Source organism: Microcaecilia unicolor, chromosome 5 (genome assembly GCF_901765095.1).
Source record: "Microcaecilia unicolor chromosome 5, aMicUni1.1, whole genome shotgun sequence".
Lineage (NCBI taxonomy): Eukaryota > Metazoa > Chordata > Amphibia > Gymnophiona > Siphonopidae > Microcaecilia > Microcaecilia unicolor.
In genome coordinates, this window is record NC_044035.1 from 53,535,389 (window position 1) to 53,562,364 (window position 26,976).

Consider the following 26,976-nt stretch of genomic DNA (forward strand, 5'->3'; position numbering starts at 1 on the left):
CTGCCTTCTGAGTTGAGTAATACTTTGTTATTTGTCATTTTGGAAAGCTTTGAAGACCTGGTTATTCAAGAAAAGCTACAAGCTGAATGTAAAACGAGTCTTATTGTTTGATGCTTTGTTTAAATAAATTTGCTTCTGTTTTATGCATCTGTATTCATTTTTATTGTAAACCACTTTAAAACCTTGGCTGTATTAAGTAGTATATTAAATTAATAAATCAAATCAAATTATCATGCATTACTTTTTGCATCTACCCTCAGATTCTATATAAGGCACGGTAAGTAGCATATGCTAAATTGTGCGTGTGCCCAATTTAGGTGCACTACTTAATTAACGAGCCAATCAGTGATGATAACTGGCTGATAACAACTAATTGTCATCACTAATTGTCAATAATTAAAATGTACTTGTGCTCCTTTTTAGGCATATTCTAAAAAGAAGCATGCATAAATTCTAATGTGCGTAGAATTTATGCAGGGGGCATGACCATAGGATGAGTGAGGACAAGTCAGAGGCATAACTCAAATTTACATGCGTTGTTACAGAATTTGGAGTAACATGCCTAAAATTAGGCGCAGGTTTTCAGTGACTTAAATGGTGCGTTCCCCAGTCCTAAGCTCTATTCTATACACTGCATCTAAATTTACGTGCATGATATAGAATAGTGCTAAGCACTTTTTTTTTGGACACAACTAGATTTTAAACGCTATTTACAGAACCTGGCCCTTAATGTGCAGGAAGTGCAAAAACTTACTGTACTTTTAGTAAAGGTGCCACAATGGCTAGATTCAGTAAATGGTACCCAAAGTTAGATGCTGTTATGATCCACACTAAGGGGTACTTTTACTAAACTGCAGTAAAGGGCCTGCAATAGCGTCCTGCAGTAGTCCGGCGGTAATTCCAGATTGGCGCGCGGCAAGCCCATTGCTATGTACCAACCCTTTAGTAAAAGGACCCCTAAGCTAGTATTCTGTAAAGGGCACTCTGTATGGAATGACCTCTATGAGATATTGGCTTAATGAGCTTCTTGCGCCAAACTTTGAGCACGAGCACTTACGCCTGCTACAACCTGGTGTAAATGCTCGCACCTAACTGATGGCGGTTAGACCCACAATGCTGGTTTTCTATAACACTGCGCCTAGTTTCTAGGAACGCTCCTGACCTGTCCATGCCCCTCCCATGTGGAAACAAACAAAGCAGAGCAATTGGAGATACAAACAAATCTTTATTGGTGAAACACAAACCAAAATAATGCCCGACACAGGCCGTGTTTCGCCCATATAAGGGCTGCATCAGGGGCTATGTGGTATGCATAAAACTTTTCACTGCCAAAGATACTGAGCAGCTGCTTTTCCCAATCTCTCTTTCCTCTGATGCTGGCTCTTCTTTAATGTATAGTACTTCCCATCGTTCAATGTGGAATATAATATCAGGGGCAAAAATCCTCGTTGCCTCATACCTAAGGTCCCAGTAACCTGTGACAATATCACCATCTATTTCACCCAGGAGGAGTGGGAAGATGTAGAAGAATGACAGAAGGAGCTGTACAAGAATGTGATGAAGGGAGAATTATAAGAACCTGATCTCACTGGGCTCACAGATTGTCATCACTGAGCAAAGGGAAGAGCTGTACATTAAAGAAGAGACAGAGTCAGAGGAAAGAGAGACTGGGAAAAGCAGCTACTCAGTATGGTGATGAAGAGTTTTATACACACCAGGCCTTTAGCCTGGAGAAAAGGTGGCTGAGGGGTGATATGATAGAGGTCTACAAAATAATGAGTGGGGTAGAGCGGACAGATGCGAAGCGTTTTGTTTACGCTTTCTAACAATAATAGAACCAGGGGACACAAGATGAAATTAGAATGTGGTAGGTTTAAAACAAATCGGAGAAAGTTTTTCTTTACTCAGCGCGTGGTTAGACTCTGGAACTCATTACCGGAGAAGGTAGTGACGGCAGCTGGCCTTGCTGAGTTTAAAGGGGGTCTGGACAGATTCTTGAAGGAAAAGTCCACTGATCGTTATTAAATTTTGTGTTTTTGCCAGGTTCTTGGGGCCTGGATTGGCCGCCGTCGGAGACAGAGTGCTGGGCTTGATAGACCTTTGGTCTTTTCCCAGTGTGGCAGTGCTTATGTACTTATGTACATAGCTCCTGACGTAGCCCTTGTATGGGCGAAACACAGCCTGTGTCGGGCATTATTTTGGTTTGTGTTTCACCAATAAAGATGTGTTGGTATCTCTAATTGATGTGCTTTGTTTCCACGTTGGTGTTTGCAGATTGACTGCCCTGTTGTTTCCTGGGACTATGCCCCTCCCATGAGCACACCTCCTTTTGAGTTATACGCTGTGAAATGTAGTTGAGCATTTTATAGAATAGGGTGTAGGGAGATCCGCATGTAACTTCTAATTATTGCAAATTAAGTGCTTGTTAACTCCAATAATTGATGGTTAGCACCTAGTTGACTAATCAGTTTATCTGCGGATCTAGGATCTGTGTCCAAATTTGGGCAACTTATACAGAATCTGGGAGAATATATACTAAACATTTTCCCTTAGGCATCTTCTAGTACGTCTCATCCAATATATTTTCTGGCTGAATCAGCTTAAATAGATTGTTCATCTTAATTCAGATAAAAAAAGAAAATAAACTGAAGGAAAAGAAAGAGAGGACAGTGTTATCAATTTTATTTGTTCCTGTATGCTTTATGTATATGTTACTGAATTTAAGTCACGTGCTGTATTATGGTAAACCTCTGGAATTTAAAAGTATCACAGTTTCGATTCAGGGAGCATTTTGAGATTTTTGCCTATTAAAACATGGACTTTGGATGGCTGAACTATACACATCTTCTTATCTGCACAGAATCCACCTGCCCAGATCAGAGCTTCGCCTCCAGCCTAATGGATCTCAGGGATCCTACATATAAATATATTACAAAGGCTGATCACAAAATGCTACAAGGATCAGTTGAAAGCTGGGGATTCAAATTAGCTTCACCGTCTAATAAGTGTAGACAAAAGTATGCAATGAAGCCTAGACGATGCAGTCCAAAACATTCCCTGAAAACTTGCACATTTGATTTAATCACATTTTTCATATTACTCATTTTTTGGATTTATGATTATTCCTTTAATTAGGAGACAGTGTAAAAGAGAGAAGAAAAAGACTTGCAAAACCAGCTTTTAAATATAAGCTAGGAACTTGCTACACTTGGGCCAAAAAAGAACACTCATTATTCAGTCCAAGTCCTTTATAGTCCTGATCCTTTCATAACCGACCCTTAAATTTCCTCATTTTCTACCAAAGCAGCACATCCTATTAATTTGTGTAATAAAGTTTCTTCTGAGTCTAAAACTTTCAGTGTGCTTTTTGCTGTCAACTCATGAAAATGTTTTTTTTTTGTACTGAGAGCCTGCCAGATATCTACTACCAAACATATATATTTTTTTACTGACAAATATTTCACCTTTGCCACTCTGTGTGCAGCTGGACTTAGGTAATTCTGTAAAGAAGGTGCTTGCCCCACCCATATTCATTCCCTTTTGCAATGACATGCTAAAGTACCAAGGCCCAGATGCACTAAACCTAACAAGCCTGCAATATGGTTTTTATACCAGTTCTAGCCGGTTTAGTGAGCAAGGAGTAAAATGAAACATGCACAAAAGGGTTCTCCGAGCTTTTTTCCTATCACAGTAGCAGCTAAAGAAAATGGAATGCAAAGCTATTATAATGAGCTAATTGCTATACAAATGTGCATGCAAAGCAATGCACAGCCATTTTCCTACCCCATGCACAGAAGCAACCCCTACCTTTACCACTGAAAATTAACGGGAGGTCTGGAGCTGTTGGTCCTAATAGTTCTTGCTAGTACTTCACAGCCACAGGGTCCTCTTGTGCAGAAGACATGAGAGCAAAGCGCTTTTGTCAGCAAAGGCTGCCTGAGAGAAAAGCAAGGGGAAGAGGGAGAGGGAATGAGAGAATAGAAAAGTCTTTGCCCTACAGCCAGCTGCCCTTCCTGTAGGCTATGTGCGAGCAGTCCCAAGCCCCCCACAAAAAAGCTACACTGTCTGTTAGCCCTCTCCAGATGGACATTGCTGCTACTGAGCTTGCTTTGTGATGGAGGTGGGGAGGTTTCTGGATCTACCACACCCCCCCAGGCAGGAGACTGTAGGCTCGGCAGGAGAGTGCAGGCTCATGGCATCAGCAGACTACGGCAGTTTAAAAAAAAAAGCTACGCCGGCTTTCACACATGCAGTTTGACTGCGAGTATTAGAGCCGTCTGTAGTATGCGCAGAGCAGCGCATGCTCAGCTCGCCGACTGGCTTCCCCCGTATCGCTTGCAAATAAGCTGGGTTGTAAAAGCAACGAGTAGCTCATTTGCATGCGATTCTCTTTGGGAATCCCTCTGTATTTCCAAATTGGTAATATTTACCGCTATGGAAATACAGATGGATTCTTAACGGGGCCATTTTGCATCTGGGCCTTAGATGGCTACATCATAGAATATTGCCTACAAGGAGTTACACATGTAACTGACATTTACCCCGTCTTGATGCTTAACTTCCATTTTAGCACTGAAAGTTACACCCCCCAAGGAGTGCCTATTTTGTGGAGCATGAACAGAATTAGGGGGCTAGTAGCTTTATTCTAACTCATAGAGCTTGGTAAAAAAATTCTTGTCTGGGGGACATGCTCTCCTTTTTGATTGGGGTGATCTTTCTTGGCCCAAATAAGCTCTGTCATGTTGTTCCTATTATCATAATATAAAGTCCATTGAAGAAGGCTGGGATGGAAAAAGAAGCATCAACATACTTCAGATCTGATATGAAACGTTTTAACGAAAAGATCCCAAATGAGGTCCGGCACTGTGAGAAATAGTATCTGAGCAGGGATAGGAGAACATGAAGTTCACTGCATGCTTCATCTCTTTGCTTTTCTTGTCCCACTTGTAGATAGCTGTAAGCAGGAGTCTGTTGTCCACTTTACGTCCCATGATCAAGAAGCTGCCACTCAGGTTGTCCAGCTGAGGGCAGGGGCAGCCTGCTGCATTTTTGATATACAGGATGAGCTTCCGAAACTCTTTTCTCTTCAGCTTGCCAGCCTTCAACACCTTTTTCTTCTTCTGAGCTGCAATTAATTTCCGGTCTCCATGCTCAATCTTCATTTCCTTAATTCGCATTTTGAGCACTGTAAGAAATGAGAATCAGAATGAGAAATTAAATGTTATGGCATGTGTTTAAGAGGTGCATATAATTAAGTATAAAGCATGGTGCTTTATAAGAACATAAGAGTTGCCATACTGGGTCAGGCCAATGGTCCATCTAGCCCAGTATCCTGTTTTCCAAACAGTGGCCAAGCCAGGTCAGAAATACCTGGCAGAAACCCTCAGAAACCCCACTCCTGCCCCTAACAGTTCCATAGTAAAAATAGCCACCACAAACTCTAGTGTTAAGTCTCGCTGTACTAGTGGTATGCTGTAAGACTTCTGCTAGAGGTTGTAGTGACAATTTCTACTATGGAGCCTCTGGGGACAGGAGCAAGTGGGGTCCGGAGGGAGGGGTTTTTTGGAAGGGGCATTGCAGCTTACTAGGGTGGGAGGGAGGACAGACACTGTACATTGCAATTACACACATGAATCCTTGTCAATATTCTATCTAAATCATTTCAGGGCAGGGTGTCTAGCCTTTCGAGCCACACAGCTCCAACTATTTACTGCTTACTCAGCAGCCGATGCACATTTCTGCTCTGTCTGGACAAAGACCGTAGAAGTCTTGATGCACTACCATCATTCCTACATCAGGGGTTGCCATAAAAGCACATTTCCTTCTTTACCCATTGACTCCTTTTCGTGATGTCTTCAGCCCCCCCCCCCCCCCATTACATCAAAGTCTGGGGTAAGCACCGCCAGTGGCGGCCCTACCATTAGAGCCTCAGGCGGCACTCTTTATGGAGCAGCATCTTTCTCCCCTTCCTTCCTCAGCTCCCCTCCCCAGCCTACCTTCTTTTTTTTTTTTTTTTTTTTTTAAAGTATCTTTATTGAGTGAGATATTTTAAAAAACACGGATAACATAGTAAATGCAACAATGCAATACATCACAGGAACAATATAAAACTACTTCGCTGCATCCTCCTCTTAACCGTGTATATACTACAATGTCGAAAGAAACTAAAACAAAACAGAAACACCCCCCAACTCAATGCTTTTTTTTTTTTTAAAGTTGGCGGTGGCAGACCTCCATATACTGCTCTGCTGCCAGCATCGATGTCTCCTCTCTGACGTAACTTCCTGTTTCCTCAGAGGCGGGCTGCAGTATAGAGGAGCCACTGGTGCTGGTGGGAGAGCAGTTTATGGGGATCACTGCCGCCGCTAACTTTTGAAAACAACAAAAATGAGAACGGTAGGATCGGGTATGGGGGTTGAGGAAGTAAGGGGGGAGGTGCCAGACCGTGGCTGGGGGAGGAGGGAGCCCTGGCGCCATCTCATACTTGCCTCAGGTGGCAGATTGCCTTGGGCCACTCCTGGGCACCGCCATTCTTCTGTTTCTCTAGCACTGCCCCCCCCCCCTCCATAGAAGAGGGGGGCTGCTCTGGGTGTTTGACATCATCCATGTCACTGCTAGCATGTGACTAAATCAACTTCTCGTGCTTTCCTGTCTTTTATGAAGCTCCTATAAAAATGTGAAATCCGAAAATACGCTGCACCCCCGTGGTCACTGGCGCTGATACTCAGTTTAACTCTCACCAGAAAGGGAGCAAAGCTGTTTAGTTAATTTGGGCCACTTCATAAACTGGACAGCTATTAGTGGGGCCCAACTGAAACAGTTAACTGTAACTGGATTATGCTGGATATTTCCTGATCTTTTTAAGGCCTTGCAAGAAAGAAAGAAAGAAAAATGATTTTTCCCATGAGACAGCAAATTCTGCCAGATGTGAGTGTATCTCTTATATGTTTTCTTAAACCTTTACGTTGGTAATAATTTTTAGAAGTCAATGTAAGGTTTTAGCACTGATTTTAAGGGAATGTTTTTAAATGCTAGCCTATAATATTTGACAGAAAGAGTGAGGCTGTATGTTCTATCAAGGGAACTTAGATTGTTGCAAAATATGTTGTTGGCCACATAGCAATAAGGGATGTGAGATACGCAGATATAAGACAGCAGACATTTTCTTCTGTGTCATTGAGTTTTTGGAATGCCATCCCCAGGGAACTACAGCTGCTGGGGCATTTGCTGTAGGTCAGGAAGTTGCATAAAGCATGGCTATTTTCTACAGTTTTGCACAATAAGGGATTCTTAAAAAGAATCTTTTCAGGTTTGATATTAATAACATATTTGGGATATTCTATTGGGGTTGGTAGTTTATGGCTGTGGTACACGTTACAGTACTTAAGTACAATTGGCAGTACTTTTACTTGTAACAAGTTACTTGTAACGAGTTACATTTAAGCTGTACTTTTGTACTTAGTCATAAAGTACAAATTTGGAAAGTAGTTTAAAAAAAAAAAAAGAAGTATTTTCCATCCCTCTGCTTCTCCCCCTCGACAGGCTTTCCAAGCAATGCCAGACTGATGCAGCTGATCGGGCCCGAACTTATGGTCCACAAAACAGCTGAGCTGGGACCAGAAGTTTGGACCCAATCAGATACAAGCCAGAGTCTGACATCACCTGGAAACCCTAGTCCCCACTCTCTACACCTGCCCAGAACAGCGGTTGATTGGCTAATACTCTGTTGTCAGGCTCAGCTGCCTCCCCAGCCTGAATCGCACCTTTCCTGCGTGCAGGACCTGTTCCTTCTCCCCTCCCGTCCACAATGACCCTGCAGCACAGTCTTGCTCCCTTCCTTCCATTGCACCTCTGCTGGGCTTGCGCTATTAAACTACCATGGGAGATGCGTGGGGCCCGACTCTGCAGTGCCGCTAGGGCTTTCTGTGCCAAGCCCACCTCCTCTGATATAAACTTCTGGGACTGGTGTAGGAAACACTAGAGGTGCTGCAGAGAGCCAGATTCAACATCTCTCCCATGGGGGAGTGGGGAGGGAGTGACTGCAGGGCTGCAGTGGATGGGGGAGGGGGGAGAAAGAGAGAAATTAGGCAAGACTGGATGGGTGGGGAGGGGGGAAAGAGAGAGAGAGAGAAAATGACAGAGAGATTGGGATATAATGGATAAAAGGAGTGGGAGAGACAGAGGTTATGAGCTGGGGGAGAGAGATATTGGGCATGACTGGATAGGTGGGGAGGGAGAGGGAAACGAGGCAAGACTGAATGAGAGAGGCAGGAGGGAGAAGAGTGACAGAGAGATGGGGTGATACTGAGTAAGGGGGGGGGGGGGACAGAGGCTATGGACTTGGGGGAATGAGAGAAATTGGGCAAGACTGGATAGGTGGGGCATGAGTCAACTTTTCAAAATGATTGAGGATGCTAAACCTAATAGAGATTATCTCTCCTTGGACATAGTCAAAGGGTTTGCTCAATATTGGGGGGGGGGGGGGGGGGGCTCAAGCACACACAGCATCCACAGAGCTGGAACAGATCAGTGTTGGAGTTGGTTGTAGTGGAAGAGTTGAAGAAGACAAAAGAGAAAAAAAAAACGACACATGGACAGGAGACCCTTGGAAAGAGAGTTAAAAGAAGAAAGGAAAGCAGTAACCAGAGACTGGGACCAGCACAAATAGAAAAAGTAAATGGACAGACAAAAAAGGTAGAAAAAAAGAATTTTATTTTTAATTTAGGATGAAGTAATACAGTAGCTGTGTTAGTCCACTTTAAAAATGAATAAATATAAATAAAACAAAAAAAAAAATAAGGTGACACCTTTATGTTGGACTATATACATGTTTTGAATAACCTTTGGAGACCATAACCTACTTCTTCAGGTTGAGACAGTATACTGCTGTAATAGTATGCTTGTCCTGATTTAAGGAAGAAGGTTTAGAAGAAGGCAGACCCGTTTAAGGGAATGCCGTACACAAACGGGTGGAAGGCCAGGGGAGCAAAGGAGGGAAGGGAGGGAGGGGCAGAAGAAGGAAGGGATAGACAGAGATACAGTTAGGGAAGAGGGCAGGTAAAAGGAAGGACAGGGTTAAAAAGGGGAGAGGCAGGGATGAAGAGGAGGGGCGTGAAGGATATAAATGACACAGGGAGGGAACAGGCAGCCCCCTTTCATCTAGCCAGTGCAGGAAGCAACGCTGACCCAACCCACCCACCCAGCAAGAGAGCGCACTGTCGCAGCTAGGCAAGCGTAAAGTTACAGCAGTGATACGGTCACAGCGACGGGTACACAGCCGACGGACAGACAAAGCGATAAGAAATGTGATACTGTTAAGTGAAACAGCTTAGTGTAAAGTTAAAATGTAAACAAGAGGCATATGCCGCATGGTAGCTGAGTCACAACTTGTCTTCTGGCTCAGACGGCCAGGAGGCCCACATCATCAGATCAAGAGAGAGAGGTCGGGGTGCTTCCTTCAACGGGATGCGCCGAAGAAAAGGATTGTGGGTGTGTCCTCTAACGGGATACACCTGGGAGACAATTGGTGCAGCAAGAGGCACTACAGCGGGAGAACAGGCTGCTCTAACGGCACGACCTGTCGGACAAAGGAAGCTGTGTACCCATACATACATGTATATGGAATGTTACTAGTTACAATGTTAAGTATTAGAAATGATATGTGTTATGTGTTAGATTAAGATTGTAAATGTTAATGCACCTGGCTGCGGCCAAATAAACTCCAAATGATATCTGAAATGGACTCCAGTATATATGATTAGTTAACAAGAAGTATGTATGAGTATGTGCCGACTGCCCGCGTTGTGACCTCCAAAAAGTAGTCAAAAATGTAATGTTAGTCCAATAAAACGGTATCACCTTATTTTCTGTTTTTGTTTTAGTTGTTCATTTTTAATGTAACAATTGGAATATGTCAGTATTTGAAATTTACATCTGTTCTCTTTATATTTTACACTGTACCAAGGGACATGTCACTGTTTCTGTTTATTTGGTTTTGCACTGTATGCAGAGTATTCTTTCTTGGGTGTTCAGTTTAATTTTTGTCTACATATTTCTATTTTTAGTTTGTGGTTTCTTATTCTATACTTCATGAGGGCTACTTCTGTTCATGTGTGAAAAGGTTGGGTTTTCTGTTAGTATTGAGTGTCTGTGGTAGAAATGATCTGTACTACTCTAGTTTGTCTTGTTTTCAAATAGGTGTATTAGGAAAGACCTTGTGTGACCCCCCCTGAAAGTTTTCTTGTAAACATACTAGATTCTGCAGTTTAACTTGTTAAGAATACTATTTAGTTTGTAGTAAAAAAAAAAAAAGTAGTTTGAAAAGCTGTACTTTATTACTTTTACTTGATTATTTTTTTTTGGATAAGACTTTCTACTTTTACTTCACTACTTTTGAAGCCAGTACATTTACTTTTTACTTAAGTACTTATAAAAAGTAACAAACCCATCTCTGATGTAGTGGCATTTTAGAAAGGATGTGCCAATCAGAGTGAAGATGTCCAGATAGGGACATCTCAAGTTCTGCTAGTATTTTAGAACCTGATCGGCATGTTCTAAAAGATATGGTGGAATGGACATTTATGTGCTGGTTATGTGTGACAGGAGCAGTGCATGTTTTCTAGCAAAAAAGGTGCCGGTACTCAAATGCCAGGCTACCCTTCAGGGGTGGGGTGATCACTGAGGGACCCACCCCACAGTAGCCAGGCCCCCCTGCAACCAGTCACAGAATCTATGACAAGGCAGAATTGGTGTGTAGAGCCTGAGCTCTTTCATTAAAACTTGGGGTCCATGGGTCAATTTTTGCAGACAATGGAAAAGGTGCCGGTACTTAGTACCCCCAAGTACCCTCTCAAAAAAAGCCCTGGACAGGAGCATCCATTTTAGAAACTTAGTCTATAATATTAGTGGGTCAAAATGGGCATATAAATATTTATGTTACAAAATAGCAACAATAAAAAATGGAAGAGCAAAAATGTAAATATCCAGTACTATAAAAAATATATCTTGCTCTGAAAGATTGAGAAAGGCAGCCTTGTCTAATAGCATATAGCCTTATATAATTAAGCCTCAACTGCCCTGGGGAAATTCATAGACTTTTACAATATCCAACCCCAGTGGGGCTCTCTCTCGTTGGCTTAAAAGAGAACTGCAAAAACTGCAGTGGAAAGCAACTCTAAAGTGGAAAAATAGAGAAAAAGCCAGTGCAGAAAAAAGAACACTCACTCTTAGCAGCAAACAAAAAAATATAAACTCACAAAGTTGCTCTTACTCAGCTTTCCTCAGTGATTTTAGAAAACAGTTCCACGGGATAGAGCATGGCATGTCATAACTTTAGTGCTACTTATCTTTATATCTCAGTATTCTTATCACATGTGCCTTTGAGAAATCCTGAGTTGCAATGTAGCAAACCTCATAACCTAAAAAATGAAATTACCGCCCTGGCCACGCAGTTCAAAATTGACGCACGTAGGATGCGCGTATGCGCCTACACAGCTTAGTAAAAGGGCCCCTCAGTGCTTTAAATCAGTTCCAATAGTCAAACAGCTGATCATGTTATCAGTTCTCAGCTCCCTTCCAGAAACTGCTACTAGATATTAATAGGAGAATTCATCCTGCCAAATTAACACTCTTTTATGACTTTGTGGGTTGTCTGTTGTGGCAAATAAATCTTTTGGCGGTTTGAGTTTTAATATTTCTCCTTCTGCAAAATTGGCATAAGTAAAGGCATGTAGAACTGACAAATGAGTTTTCTGAACTATCTGCCTGCACAATTCATTCCAGAGTCAATGAATTGTGAAAGTAATCTCAGCAAACCAAAAAAGCGCACTATAAGATTCACAAAATCTCAGACATTTCTGAATGGTCCTATCTCCGCTTGTGGATAAAAAAAATACTTCCAAATACGTTTCATTCGATTTTAGGCAATTTATTGCCAGTGCGGAACAGGGATTGGGGTTCATCCAAGAATGAGGGATCAGAAACAGCACTAGTATCTGACACCAGAAGCCGCACCCTTCCTTTTGACCAGTATTTTCATGTTTTCTTAACTTGCAAGACAATGCTTCAAGTTTCTCTAAAATTCCCAACAGGCAACATCTTATTATTCTACCACAAGCCAATTTCATATTACTCCATGCAAAAATAACATATCCTCTTCTCACTCCCCCATTTCTCTGTCAGTAAGTACCACCAAACTTGGCTCACGTTATTCAAAACTATTTTAACGTTGCACAGCCTATGTTTTCTCAACAAGTATCATTTTTGTACTGTCTTCCAGGTCACCATTTCCTGAGCTTGGGGATGGGGATGGGGATGGGGGTGGGGGGGGGGGGAGGAGGCTAAGGTACTACAAGTCTTCCATAATGAGCTGCATAGTTCTTTAAAATATGTTACTCACACATGGGGAGGGCAATTTTCAAAGCCATTTCCATCATTAAACAGCAATTTCTTCAAGTAAACTGAATGTCTGAAAATGATCCCACTTTTATCTGCATTTAAAGGTGAGATCTCATGGGGAGGGGCATATTTAGGTTGGGGAAGGAAAATAATGCCCCTAGATTGCCTTTGCAAATCCATACCCATACCAATTAATTTCCATGAGAAAAAATTAGACACAAATGTCTGTGGATAATGTTTACATGTAGGAAAATTCAAAACAAAAGCATCTGTATAATGCCATTTTGAAAATTGGCCAAAGCTACATTTTACACAAAATGAACAGATCAGAATTAAGACATCGGAAGTATTTAGTTCTGGTGGTATTTTACAAAAGGTTCTGTTGACTCAGGGGATCTTTTACTAAAGCTTAGCTTGAGTTATCTGCAGCAGGGCGCATTATATTCCTATGGACTCTTGTGCAGATAACTCCAGCTAAGCTTTAGTAAAAGGTCCTCTGTCAGAGCCTTTTCTAAAACACCTGCAGAAGTGCAAATGTATTTGCTGGCATTTGCAATGGGAGCAGCCATTTTAGAACTGTACAAAGTGAAAAAAAATGCACAACATGGACCCACTATATCCTTTTTGGGGTGGGGCAACCAGAACTGCATTCAATACTCAAGCTATGGCCATACTATGGATTTATGTAGAGGCATAATGATAATCTCAGGTTTGTTCTCCATTCTTTTTGGATAATTTCTAACATTCAGTTTGCCTTTTGGCAGCTGCAGCATGATGGGCTGAAAATTTCAATATATTATCCACAATGATTCCAAGATCTTGGGTGGCGATTTCAAACTCAGAACCCAGTATTTAGTGCTTGTAGTTGGGATTATTTTCTCAATATCCATCACTTTGCACATGTCTGCATTAAATGTCATCTGACCTTTCAGATAATCCTCACTGTCCTCTGCTATTTCGAACCGATAAATTTATGTTACTTGCAAATCTGATTCCTCACTTCTTGTCCTTTCTCCCGATCTTTTATGAATACGCTAAACAGCACAGGTCTCACTTCTGACTGTTGGATCACTCCACTGTGGACTCTTTCCATACAAAAAGCTGACTATTTAGTTTTACTTTCTTGAACACCTAAATATGACTTAAAATTCTTAAGTTTGGTGCCCTATAACGTAGGAGCCTAAATGAACATGTGAACAAACTTGTCATTTCCAAATGGATTCTACTTACAGATCCCATCGCCATGCTTTGCAGAATACTGGTAAGCTTCATGCAATGGAACTGTTGTGGATTAGACTTACAGGCTGTGAAAATATCTTGCCTGGAATTGGGGTGGGGTGGGGGGTGGGGGAGGGATGTATGCTGATCCCCTTCCTTCTATGGAATCCAGTGGGGTGCAGTGGGCTATACCAATCCCAGTGCCAGGAAGTGGATTTATTTAAGACTGAGAAGTGGGGCTTATACAAAATAAAAATCTCACCTACCATCCTTTCTTTGTGCCAAATTAACCATCACTGAAAAACTAAGGAAAATTTGGTTACTAAAGTTAATGGAATGTCCTCCGCTTTGAAATAATTTTGGGACTGATATTCCCAGTGCATATTTTCTAGCGAAAAAGGTGCCGGTACTCAAATGCCAGTCCACCTTTCAGGGGGTGGGGTGATCACTAAGGGACCCACCCCACAATAGCCAGGCCCCCTGCAACCAGTCACAGAATCTATGACAAGGCAGAATTGGTGTGTAGACCTTGAGCTCTTTCATTAAAACTTGGGGACCATGGGTCAATTTTAGCAGACAATGGAAAAGGTGCCGGTACTCAGTACCCCCAAGTACCCTCTCAAAAAAAGCCCTGGATATTCCAATGCACTTGTCAGTTAACAGGTGCTGCTAACCAGATATGTGTTGGCAAGAGGGATATTCAGTGTCCTCTGACTGCCTCAGCATTACCTGGAGAGTGCCAGGGTGGTCCTTCAGCAGAGCTTGGGTTAACCAGATAACAAACTGGATAAAGTTAGGCAGCAAAATGGCTTTTCTAACTGTATCTGGTTAGCTAGCCTGTTAGCGGTCAAAAAAATTGCTTCCAATCAGATAGCAGTTCTGGCTTGGCACTGAAACTATCATGGCTGAAACATTGGTTCCATTTATTCAGATGTGGCAAGATCAGGACAACTGCAACAATCATGACACCAGCAATGGAAGCCTAAGACAACATCCGTGGAACAGTTAGTTTAATGTGGTTCTATCGTTCTAGCCTCAGTTCAACATAAAAGAAAAGATTATGAGTTCATATTGAATAGATCCATGGAATCTTAGCAGAGATTGGGTGGCGACGCAGGTAATTGGGAAGCAAAACCGGTGCTGGGCAGACTTCTACGGTCTACGTTCTGATCATGACTGAATAGATATGGATTAGCTTGAGTATAAATTTTAAGGGGCTACGACATTAGCTTCAGAACGTTTAGTACAATAACAGGGCTGGGCAGACTTCTATAGTCTGTGCACTGAGAATGGCAAGGACAAATCAAACTCGGGTATACATATAATATTACATACCATGTAAAATGAGTTTATCTTGTTGGGCAGACTGGATGGACCGTACAGGTCTTTATCTGCTGTCATTTACTATGTTACTATGTCTGTGGGTGTTGTAGTTTATGTGTGTCTGTGTCCACCTAGCATGGGGAAAGTTATAAAAGCTACATAAGGTCTTTAAGTCCCATTATTTGCCTCTTAACACAACTTAAAAGGCCCTAATACAGCTCAACTTATTTTACTACAGCAATATTTAAGTCTCCATGGGTTATATAGCAATGGGATGCAAAACATACAAATGAATTTAAAGCAACTCATTACTATGCAAAATCCCTAATGTGACTTGTGATGTGCACTAGGTGCACAATGCAAGCTGTGTTGTGGCCCATAAATAAAAGGTAAAATAACCCAAGCTTTTTGCCAGCGCTATTTTACCACCTGGGATTATTGGGCTACAGAGTCGCTAGGGCTGCCATTCTGATGATGCTGCCAGACTGGGCATGAGCGACTGGGCATCGCTACTGCCCGAAGAACCCCTAGACCACCAATGATCTAAATGGTAGGCCCTTTGGGGGGGTCTGGGGCCTTTTAGGTGTGTGGGGTCGGGACCGGGAGCATTGGTCCCTGGCTTTGCAGCTCAATGCTCCCAGGCTGCTGGAATAACGTTGCTTGCGAGGTGGCTTACAAGCAGTGTTATTCTCTTACCATGTGATTCAGCAACCTGCAGGAATCAGATACCACAAGTTGCTGAATTCCATGGCATATCAAGGTGTGGTAAAAGATTGCCTTGTACCGCACCTTGATAACTTCCCTCCAATAAATTACAGAAGACAGACTAGCAAATTATGTATCAAGACAAATCTTTAGGGGGACATCTTACTTTTCAAAGTTGATGAAATATTTGTAGGGAGGGGAAAGGGACTCAAAATGGGGCAATGTTCACACCTTTTGAAAATAGCATAGGGAATTTGACCTGAGGCCGTCTACATCACACTGCTTTTAACTTTGGGGTTGCCATTCGACGTGATTTAACTGGCTAGAAACGGCCTCCTGGCCGGTGAAATCACTAACTGCTAATTTTCAGTGGCACTTAACTGGTTAATGCCATTGAAAATAACTGGTTAGCGCCAAACTCAAAACTGGCTATTTTGGAGGCATTCCAGGGGTGGATTCAGCACTTGGCCAGTTAAGTGCTGATATTCAGAACCTGGCCAGGTAAACTGAATAAATAAGACAGCATAAAAGTCAGTCCTATCTAAGGGACCCTTTTACTAAGCTGGAGGAGGGCTAACACACGGGTAGCTCATGTCAAATTGACACTAACATAGGGAGGTTCGGGCACCCAGCAGTAATTCTGAAATAGGAACTCGTTGTTTCCCATGGTAGAAAATATTTTTTCTAATTTCTACTGCAGGGGCATTCCCAGCAGTAACTGGTAGTGCGCCACATTAGCACATGCTGCATGATTACTGTGCGAGTAGCACGTGAACCCTTACCGCTACGTCAATGGGTGGTGGTAAGGGCTTGGGCAGTTAATAGCCATTTTAGTGCACGGCCATTTACTGCCACAATTTTTTAAAAAAGCCTTTTTTTTCCCAGCTGCAGTAAAGAATGGCCCAGCGTGCACCAATTTCACACGTCAAGACTACCATAGGCCAGTTTTTACCACAGCTTAGTAAAAGGGCTCCTTTATGCAGTAGCTCATAGCTGGTCAAATGCTGAATATCGCAATATAGTAGCCAGCTCTGCAAACCCAGAAATTCAATGCTGGTGCCTGGACATGGCCTGGCATTGAATTTTTGGATTTAGCATCAGTGATGGTCAGCAAAACATCCTTATATATTTATACTGTTTTATTCAATACAAATTCAGGAATAAACTTGAAAAGGGAACGTGTGGGGTGAGAAGAATGAAGAAGTGAAGAAAAAAATGGTTTCACTCAAAAAACATACTATCCAACTCAAAATGACAAGTCCTCCAAAATAGAGTGGTCCGAGATATACTAGTGGCATAGCTACGGGGAGCCTTGGGGGCCTGGGCCCCTCAAATTGGATCTAGGACCCCTGGTTTGGCTGGCGGGGGTCCCCAACCCCAGTCAGCTGAAGCCTTTCTCCAGCAGTGTCCTTTGCGCATTGCCTGCCCTGCTTCCCCTCATAACACGTGCATGCTCGGTTTTAGTAAAACCGAGCATGCATGACCCCTACCAGCCAAGGTATGTGGGCTTGTGGCAGGGTGGGGGTTGCAGTGGGGAGGCGGGCCAAGCTGTGCTCCCCCCCACTTTGGGCTCCGGACCCCCCAAACGTTGAGGTCTGGCTACACCACTGAGCCATACACAAGTCCTAAAGAAAGGAAAACACTTGCATCAGAACAGTAAAAAGATAAACTTTATCAAGAGGTAAACAGAGAAAAAGTGAACGTCATTATTTTCAACTTGTTTATGGGATCTAATGTGCAGGAACAGTTTGGAGTGCCAGCGCTGAATCTATTCCCTTGTAATTAGCGCCTCATTAGAGCTGCATATTATTGGGTCATCATTTCTGCAGTCAATAGTCCTGGTGTTAAATTTGGCATGTCGGTGCAAAACAGTGCCAAAGAGCGCTAGGCTCGGCTGCTTTTTTGGCTGAGTTTGGAAATAAGCAAGTGCAGACTTCTCAGCCTAAGCACGGCAGCACTTAACACATTCTGTTAACTGCTGGATGTGCTTATTTAAGTCTAGATAAGCCTTAGGTTACAGCTTGGGAGGCAGCTGAGGTCCAAATTCAACACAGAATGGGAAAAATGTTTTAGTAAATCAGTTTTTTTTCCCCAACTGGAAGACAAATTAACTCCCATGTTTTACTTCCAGCATTTCTCCTGTCCCAGATTCAGATAATTCTCAGTGGAGGAAGAGTTTTGGCAGAGCAAGTGAGTTCAGCAACTTCATTAGGAATGCAGGCTATGTGCTTAATTAGTGGCAGGACACAGATTTGGGAATGCACTACATTTCAGTTTATTGTTCAGTTGAAAGCTTTGTGCAAGAGTTTCTTAAAGAGCCTGACATTTTAGCTAAAGCAGGTCTTCAGCACTTTCCAAAGTATTATTCAGAATAGTTAAGCTCCGGAACTCTTTGCTGGAGGATGTGGTGACAGCAATTAGTGTATCTGGGTTTAAAAGAGGTATGGGTAGATTCTTGGAGGAAAAGGCCATAGTCTGTTATTGAGGCAGACATGGGAGGCAACTGCTTGCCCTTGGATTTGTAGTATGGAGCATTGCCATGATTTGGGTTTCTTTCAGGTACTTGTGACCTGGCTTGGCCACTGTTCGGAAAACAGGATATTGAGCTAGATGGACCATTGGTCTGACCCAGTATGGCTACTCTTATGTTCTTATGCCATAAGTAAAGAGTGCTCTGTTGCCACTCGTTCTCTCATAGGGCCCCTTTTACAAAGTGGCGGTACCCGTACTGCCACTTTTCCGTGTGCCAATCCGGAACTACCGCCAGGCTACTACAAAAGCCCTGCAGTAATGCCTGCCCCCAACACACGCCATTTCCAGTGCTGAAAAAACACAGCTATTATTTTTTTTTTAGTGCCAGGGGCTTACCCGGCAGTAATCTGGCAGCCCTGCGCACTGCTCGGTTACTGCTGGGTTAGCAAAGGAGCCCTTACCACCTCCTAAATAGGTGTGCCACCTATTTAGGAGGTGGTAAGGGCTCCTTTGCTAACCCAGCAGTAACAAGTAACAAGCAGTAGTAAGGGCTACTCTGGGAAATGGCCACACAGTTTAAAAAAAGAAAAAAAAGCCTTTTATCCGCTGCAGTAAAAGGGGGCCTCAACACATGGCAAATCCAAGCACCAACGCTACCACAGGGCTCCTTTCACCACAGCTTTGTAAAAGGGGCCTCTTAGTTTGCCACTAAGAAACTAGAAAAAGAACCAACTCTTACAGCTCATGAAACAAAATTGTGGAAGGTTAGATTTCCCCCCTAACCTCCCCTGAAGCTGCCATCCCACAGTAGGTACAGTAGGAATGTCTTCCATAGTAGAACACCATTCTATTCTGTATCACTCTTCCTGCTGAAAGAGGATTGCACCAAGGGAATTAAGAAATGTGTCATATCCAGAAATCAGCTACCATTATGAAGAGAGGGGTCAAAGCCATTTAATTGGGTAACAGATTCTCTTGCATGGTTAACTGGCGCTTAGAGGGTCCTGAGGAAATATTCAGAGATACTTACCCAGATAGTGTCACCGAATATCCCCTCTAAGCACTAAAACTGAAACTGGCTATTGTGTGGGCGATCCGGAGCAGAGTCAGGGTGGAGTCACCACTTCACTTATATTCAGCCCTTAACCAGTTGCTAACCATCCAGATAGGACCATATAAATAGCAGTCCTGTCTTGGGCTGGTTTAACCGGTTAAGAAGGGCTGAATATTGACACTTTTCCTGTTAAGTGCTGGCCATCTGCAAATATCTGGATATTTAATGATGATACCTGAACATGGCTTGCCATTTAATATCCATAATTTTTGCAGTGGTGATGGTCAGTGTTTAAAAAAAAAACACTGGCTGAATATTATTCCCAGTGTTACCTCCTTCCCAAGTTGCATTAATAATTTTAGCGCATGCAAAATTGATTTAATGTGCATCAACCTGTGACTTAACACATACATAATCAATTTCTGTGCAGTAAAGAGTTCTACTGAGGGTTAATTTTTTTTTATTAGCACATATGTGAAAAGCAAAAAATTAGGGGGAAAAAGTTAAATTTTCTGAAAATGAACTGAATATTTTTCACTAGTGTGAATGAGAGAGTGGAGAGTGGAAGTAGCTCTGTGCTCATTTTCTCCATTACGTCTTGTGACTTGGGAGTTTAAAGTCTGTGGACCAGTCTTTCACCTTTGTACTCCTGAACTATGGTGAAAAGGGCTGCATGACAGTTCATAATAGTCCTCGAGGGTAATTTTCAAAAGACTTTTACCTAGTAAATGAATTTACTCAGGTGAAAGGAATGTCTGAATTATTCACCTTTTACCCAGTTTAAAGTACCTGTTGGGTTGCACAGTGCTTGCACAGGTAGCCAAATTAAGGGAATGTGTTCTCAGGGACACATTTTGGGCAGAATTAGGAAGTAGCACCAGCTCATTTTCAAAAGTACTGTATGTATACTATTTTTCAGCCAAATTCTCATTCACACAAAGCAAAGTTACTTACTGTAGCAGGTTTTTTCCAAGGACAGCAGGCCAATTATTCTCACATGTGGGCGATGTCATCCACGGAGCTTGGCGTGGAAACGCTACCTAGAGTACTATTTCTTTAACTAAACTAAAAACAACTGCTGTGGGAGGTGGTAGGGTATGTTAGAATAAAACATAGGAACACTGTTGTGAAGATGAAGCCTGGAACAGAATAAAACAGGCCTAGGAGGGTGGAGTTGGATTCTAGACCACAAACAAATTCTACAGGACTGTCTAACCAAACCAGCTGTCACATCGAGTGTTCTGTTCAAGGCAGTAGTGGGTATATGAATGTGTGGACTGATGATCATGTTGCAGCTTTGCAAATCTCAGTGGAGGCTGACCTCAAGTGGGTTACTGATGCAGCCATAGCTCTATCATTGTGAGCCTTGACATGACCCTCTAGGGCCAGCCCAGCATGGGCATAAGTAAAAGAAATGGAAAGAGTGTGTTTACCAATGACAAACCCCATCCTATTGGAATCAAAAGAAGGAAAAGGCTGAGCGGATTGTCTGAAGGGTCTAGTCTGCTCCAGGTAAAAGGCATCTGCTTGCTTGTAGTCCAAGGTATGCAGTGCGCTTTCACTAGGATGGGCATGAGGCTTGGGAAAGAATGTTGGCAGGACGATTGACTGATTCAGATGGAACGCCATCACCTTAGGAAGGAACTTCAGGTGAGTGTGGAGAACTATCATAAAGAGTAGAGAAATTTTGTCTAAGATGGATCTGCTACTAGGGCCTGAAGCTCACTGACCCTGTGAGCTGAAGTAACTGCCAGCAAAATCAAGACCTTCCAGGTCAAGTACTTCAGAGGACAGGAATCTAGTGGCTTGAAAGTAGCTTTCATCAGCTGGATAAGGACAACTTCAAAATACCGGTAGTTGTCAAAAACATCTGAAAAAGTTCCTTAGGATTCAAGTCTGGAGACAGAAAACTTAAAAAATCTCAAATTTAAATTCTTATTGGCATTCTCTAAGCTCTCAGTTCTTCTAATTAATAAAACTTTTATCTCCTATCTGTTGAGTAACTGAGTTTTTAACCTCATTTACTGTTTTTTCAACACCATCCATCCTTAATGAATGTTGTTGTTGGGTTACATAAGAATATAAGTATTGCCATACTGGGACAGACTGAAGGTTCATCAAGCCTAGCATCCTGTTTTCAACAGTGGCCAATCCAGGTTACAAGTACCTGGCAAGATCCCAAAAACAGTACAATGCATTTTATGCTGCCATCTTAGTAATGGCTTATGGACTTTTCTTTTAGGAAGCTAGCCAAACCTTTTTAAAACCCTGCTAAGCTAACTACTTTTACTACATTCTCTGGCAACAAATTCCAGAGTTTCATTACACATTGAGTGCAAAAATATTTTCTCCGATTCATTTTAAATTTACTACTTTGTAGCTTCATTGTGTGCCCCCTAGTATTTTTGGAAAGATTAAACAAGTGATTCACATCTACCCGGTCCACTCCACTCATTATTTTATAGACCTCTATCGTATCTCCTCTTGGCCATCTTTTCTCTTGGCAGATGAGTTCAATGATATAGCTACAAAACTGGAGCATACCTTCTGCAGGTTTTCTATAGCATTCCACAAAGCTTCCAAGTCCACCGTAGTTAGCTTCACCAGCAGCTTGAGGGGGGGCTAAGGTAGCCAGATTTTCTAAGGTTACAGAACTGACCTTGGCAGGCAACCAACAATGCAGCCTCTCCCTGAAGCGTCATCGTCTCAACAGAAGTTTAAACATAAAAATGTTATAGGGTCAACATTCAAAGCTAGTTAACCAGGTAAGAGAGCCTCATGCCTGGTGAACTGGCAATGAACGGGTTCTGAGGGAATATTCAGCAGCTGTTACCCAGATAGTGCCACTGAATATCCCCTCTAACCGGTAAAGCTGAAACCAGTTATTGTGTAGGTGGTCTGGGAGGCGAAGTCAGGGCAAAACTGACACTTAATCAGATAAGTGCAAATATTCAGCCCTTAACTGATTACATTTACCGGCCAAATAAGACTACATAAATAACAGTCCTATCTTTGGCCGGTTTAACTTAACCAGTTAAGGGCCAGTTAAATACCTGCTGTCTGCACATACCCAGCTACCACATACCCAGCAGCTGAGGTCCAAATTCAACACAGAATGGGAAAAATGTTTTAGTAAATCAAGTTTTTTTCCCAACTGGAAGACAAATTAACTCTCATGTTTTACTTCCAGCATTTCTCCTGTCCCAGATTCAGATAATTCTCAGCGGAGGAAGAGTTTTGGCAGAGCAAGTGAGTTCAGAGAGGTAATGCCAACACCCGGTCATGGCCAGGTATTGAATATCAGGCATAATTTTGGAGGTGGTGGTCAATATTTAAAAAACTCTTGACCATTTCCAGTCAAATATTATCTATCCCCTATGGTGGTAATTTTATGAACTGGCACATCAGTCTAGGCATCCCAATGATGTGCCTTAGCACCAATTCTATAATACTAGTATATATCAGCATTCTTGCATCCATGTTTAGGTGTGCCCTCTTACACCATGTCAACGGATCTGCACTCTTTATGGACTTTATGGAGCAGCAGCTAAGCGCATAAACAGTGCCTGACTTAAGGCAGCAGCAATTATGCCTGCTAAAAGCATGTGTAAATACTGATGCCTAAGTTAGGCTCCAATTGGGTCTATTCTGTAACAATGCATGTAAATTCTGGGAAACTCCCCGAAATGCCCCCTTAAATTTATGCACTATAGGATTTCCGTGCATATCGTTATAGAATAGCAAGCACATGTAAATGCCAATTAATGCCAATAATTTTTTTTGTTACATTTGTACCCCGTGCTTTCCCACTCATGGCAGGCTCAATGCGGCTTACATATTATATACAGGTACTTATTTGTACCTGGAGCAATGGAGGGTTAAGTGACTTGCCCAGAGTCACAAGGAACTGCCTGTGCCTGAAGTGGGAATCGAACTCAGTTCCTCAGTTCCCCAGGACCAAAGTCCACCACCCTAACCACTAGGCCAATTATTGGCGCTGACTGGCTCATTAATCAATTAATGAGTGTACAAATTGGTAATACATGCTGATTTACACATGCAAATTTAATCGCCATATATAGAATTCAGAGGTATGTGCCTAACTGGGAGACATGCCCATGATCTGCCATGCTCTGTCAACATGTATGCCCTTCTTACAGTTAGGTGCCATGGTACTTAGGCACTACCTTATAAAATAGTGCCCAGTGTACATAGCACCTGTTAATTAATGATGCATTGGATGAGTCTAAGTGGCACCTACCTCTAAGTTCTACATTACAGAATTGCCCCTGATGCCCAGGATTCTATATATCTCGCGCAAATTGAAGCATATTTTATAACAATGCAAATAACTTAATTGGTTAGCTAGCAAATCAGCGCTGTGAATTGGATGTTAACAAGCAATTATCAGCACTAATTGGCATTAACATAGTAACATAGTAGATGATGGCAGAAAAAGACCTGCACGGTCCATCCAGTCTGCCCAACAAGACAAACTCATATGTGCTACTATTTGTGTATATCTTACCTTGATTTGTAACTGTCATTTTCAGGGCACAGACCGTACAAGTCTGCCCAGCACTATCCCCGCCTCCCAACCACCAGCCCCGCCTCCCACCACCGACTCTGGCACAGACCGTATAAGTCTGCCCAGCACTATGTGCAGAACTCACTAAGCATAATCTGTAACATGGTGCGCGTAAATTCCAAGTTGCACAGTTGAAAAGGGGGTGTGGTTATGGGCATGGAATGGACGGGTCATGGGCATTTCAAAAATCTACACACATTATTATAGAATACACCTGCTCTGCACCTAATTTAGGCTTAGAGATTTACACCAAGTAAAGCATGGGCTAAATGGAAGCAACCATAGTTGGACGTGTGGAGAGGCACTCAGCATTATTCAATATACCTTGTGGAAATGTAAGCCTATTCTATAAAATTTAGATGTACTTTAAATATGCCTAGGCGTATTTTTTTACTGCACAGATTTTTCAGGTGCCATATACAGAACCTAGTCCTATATGTTTAGTCAAGAAGTCAATGGCCAATTGACTATCTATCTCATTGTCTTTAGAAAAAGAAGGGAAAGAAGAAATTCAATAGAAGAATTGAAATATCTAGCAGACTTCAATATAGCCCAGTAGGTAAGCTAGCATTTTCCATTGAATGGAAAGTTCAAGGACAAGGGGGTCATCATATGAATCTGCGAGGAAGAAGGCTGACAGGAATGTGAGAAATACAGGGGAGAAATTCTTCTGATTTATAGTCCTCACTAATCTCATCAATAGATTCTAGATGGATAACAAACCATAGACATCTAACCAGATACAGACATTTACAACAATCGTAGATTACAGTTTAATCAATTGCATCATAATTGCAATGAAAATAATAAGTTTTTAAAACTTTTCAAAAAAGAAAATAAGATGAAATTCATCTTAAATCCACTGAAAGATTATTCAACTTCTTAGTTCCCTGATAGCCAAAATAATTATCAATTAATGATTTTAAATGAACAGATTTTACTGAAGGAAAGCCAAGTTTCAACAAAGATTGGTAGTGGGAATTTGTATGGTTAATTGAAAATTAGAGATAACCCTTCTGGACTCATACCAGATAAAACGTTACAGTGGGGGAAATAAGTATTTGATCCCTTGCTGATTTTGTAAGTTTGCCCACTGACAAAGACATGAGCAGCCCATAATTGAAGGGTAGGTTATTGGTAACAGTGAGAGATAGCACATCACAAATTAAATCCGGAAAATCACATTGTGGAAAGTATATGAATTTATTTGCATTCTGCAGAGGGAAATAAGTATTTAATCCCTCTGGCAAACAAGACCTAATACTTGGTGGCAAAACCCTTGTTGGCAAGCACAGCGGTCAGACGTCTTCTGTAGTTGATGATGAGGTTTGCACACATGTCAGGAGGAATTTTGGTCCACTCCTCTTTGCAGATCATCTCTAAATCATTAAGAGTTCTGGGCTGTCGCTTGGCAACTCGCAGCTTCAGCTCCCTCCATAAGTTTTCAATGGGATTAAGGTCTGGTGACTGGCTAGGCCACTCCATGACCCTAATGTGCTTCTTCCTGAGCCACTCCTTTGTTGCCTTGGCTGTATGTTTTGGGTCATTGTCGTGCTGGAAGACCCAGCCATGACCCATTTTTAAGGCCCTGGCGGAGGGAAGGAGGTTGTCACTCAGAATTGTACGGTACATGGCCCCATCCATTCTCCCATTGATGCGGTGAAGTAGTCCTGTGCCCTTAGCAGAGAAACACCCCCAAAACATAACATTTCCACCTCCATGCTTGACAGTGGGGACGGTGTTCTTTGGGTCATAGGCAGCATTTCTCTTCCTCCAAACACGGCGAGTTGAGTTCATGCCAAAGAGCTCAATTTTTGTCTCATCTGACCACAGCACCTTCTCCCAATCACTCTCGGCATCATCCAGGTGTTCACTGGCAAACTTCAGACGGGCCGTCACATGTGCCTTCCGGAGCAGGGGGACCTTGCGGGCACTGCAGAATTGCAATCCGTTATGTCGTAATGTGTTACCAATGGTTTTCGTGGTGACAGTGGTCCCAGCTGCCTTGAGATCATTGACAAGTTCCCCCCTTGTAGTTGTAGGCTGATTTCTAACCTTCCTCATGATCAAGGATACCCCACGAGGTGAGATTTTGCGTGGAGCCCCAGATCTTTGTCGATTGACAGTCATTTTGTACTTCTTCCATTTTCTTACTATGGCACCAACAGTTGTCTCCTTCTCGCCCAGCGTCTTACTGATGGTTTTGTAGCCCATTCCAGCCTTGTGCAGGTGTATGATCTTGTCCCTGACGTCCTTAGACAGCTCCTTGCTCTTGGCCATTTTGTAGAGGTTAGAGTCTGACTGATTCACTGAGTCTGTGGACAGGTGTCTTTCATACAGGTGACCATTGCCGACAGCTGTCTGTCATGCAGGTAACGAGTTGATTTGGAGCATCTACCTGGTCTGTAGGGGCCAGATCTCTTACTGGTTGGTGGGGGATCAAATACTTATTTCCCTCTGCAGAATGCAAATAAATTCATATACTTTCCACAATGTGATTTTCCGGATTTAATTTGTGATGTGCTATCTCTCACTGTTACCAATAACCTACCCTTCAATTATGGGCTGCTCATGTCTTTGTCAGTGGGCAAACTTACAAAATCAGCAAGGGATCAAGTACTTATTTCCCCCACTGTATATACTAATGTTACCAATGTAAAATCAACTCTCTCCTTAATAGGAAGCTAATGCAATCGTCATAAAAGCGGAGTAACCCGATCATATTTTTTAGCTCCAAATATTAGACGAGCTGTTGTATTTTGGAACAGCTGCAGGTTTAGCCTGCAGTTTTGCTGTAATCCCACCATACTAAGAATTACAATAGTCTAACTGAGGTACAAAGATTGCTTGAACTACTACCCAAAAAGTTTTGGAAGTTAAATATGAAGTTATGTGGGTATCTGCACTGAAGTGCTAACGAACCTGCTCTATGGCTGACGTAAGTGTTCACACCTTATATACCCAGTTACTCTAGTACTCTATAAAGGAAATGGGTGTTTACTTTTCTTTATAGAAGAGGCTCCTCTCATGCTCCCTCCAGGTTCCTAACTAGATGTGCCCTGTTATAGAATTGAAGACAATAAAAACAAAAAAGTGAGGACAAGTGTGGAGGCAATTCGAAAAACTTTATTGATTATCAAAAAATGACCCGACACGGCCATGTTTCAACATCAAAGCCTGCATCAGGGGTCAACCAAATCTTTTTTGGTTGTTGCTCAAT

General features: G+C 42.3%; 1 protein-coding gene across 1 annotated transcript in view; it reads right to left on the bottom strand.

The window, feature by feature from the left end:
• Positions 1-4,413: 4,413 nt before the first annotated feature.
• Positions 4,414-26,976, bottom strand: part of SFRP5 (secreted frizzled related protein 5) — a 79,104-nt gene continuing 56,541 nt past the window's right edge. The window contains exon 3 of the mRNA XM_030204794.1: positions 4,414-5,185. Coding sequence (XP_030060654.1) covers positions 4,833-5,185 — 353 coding nt within the window. The 3' untranslated portion in view covers positions 4,414-4,832. The remainder of the gene's footprint in view (positions 5,186-26,976) is intronic.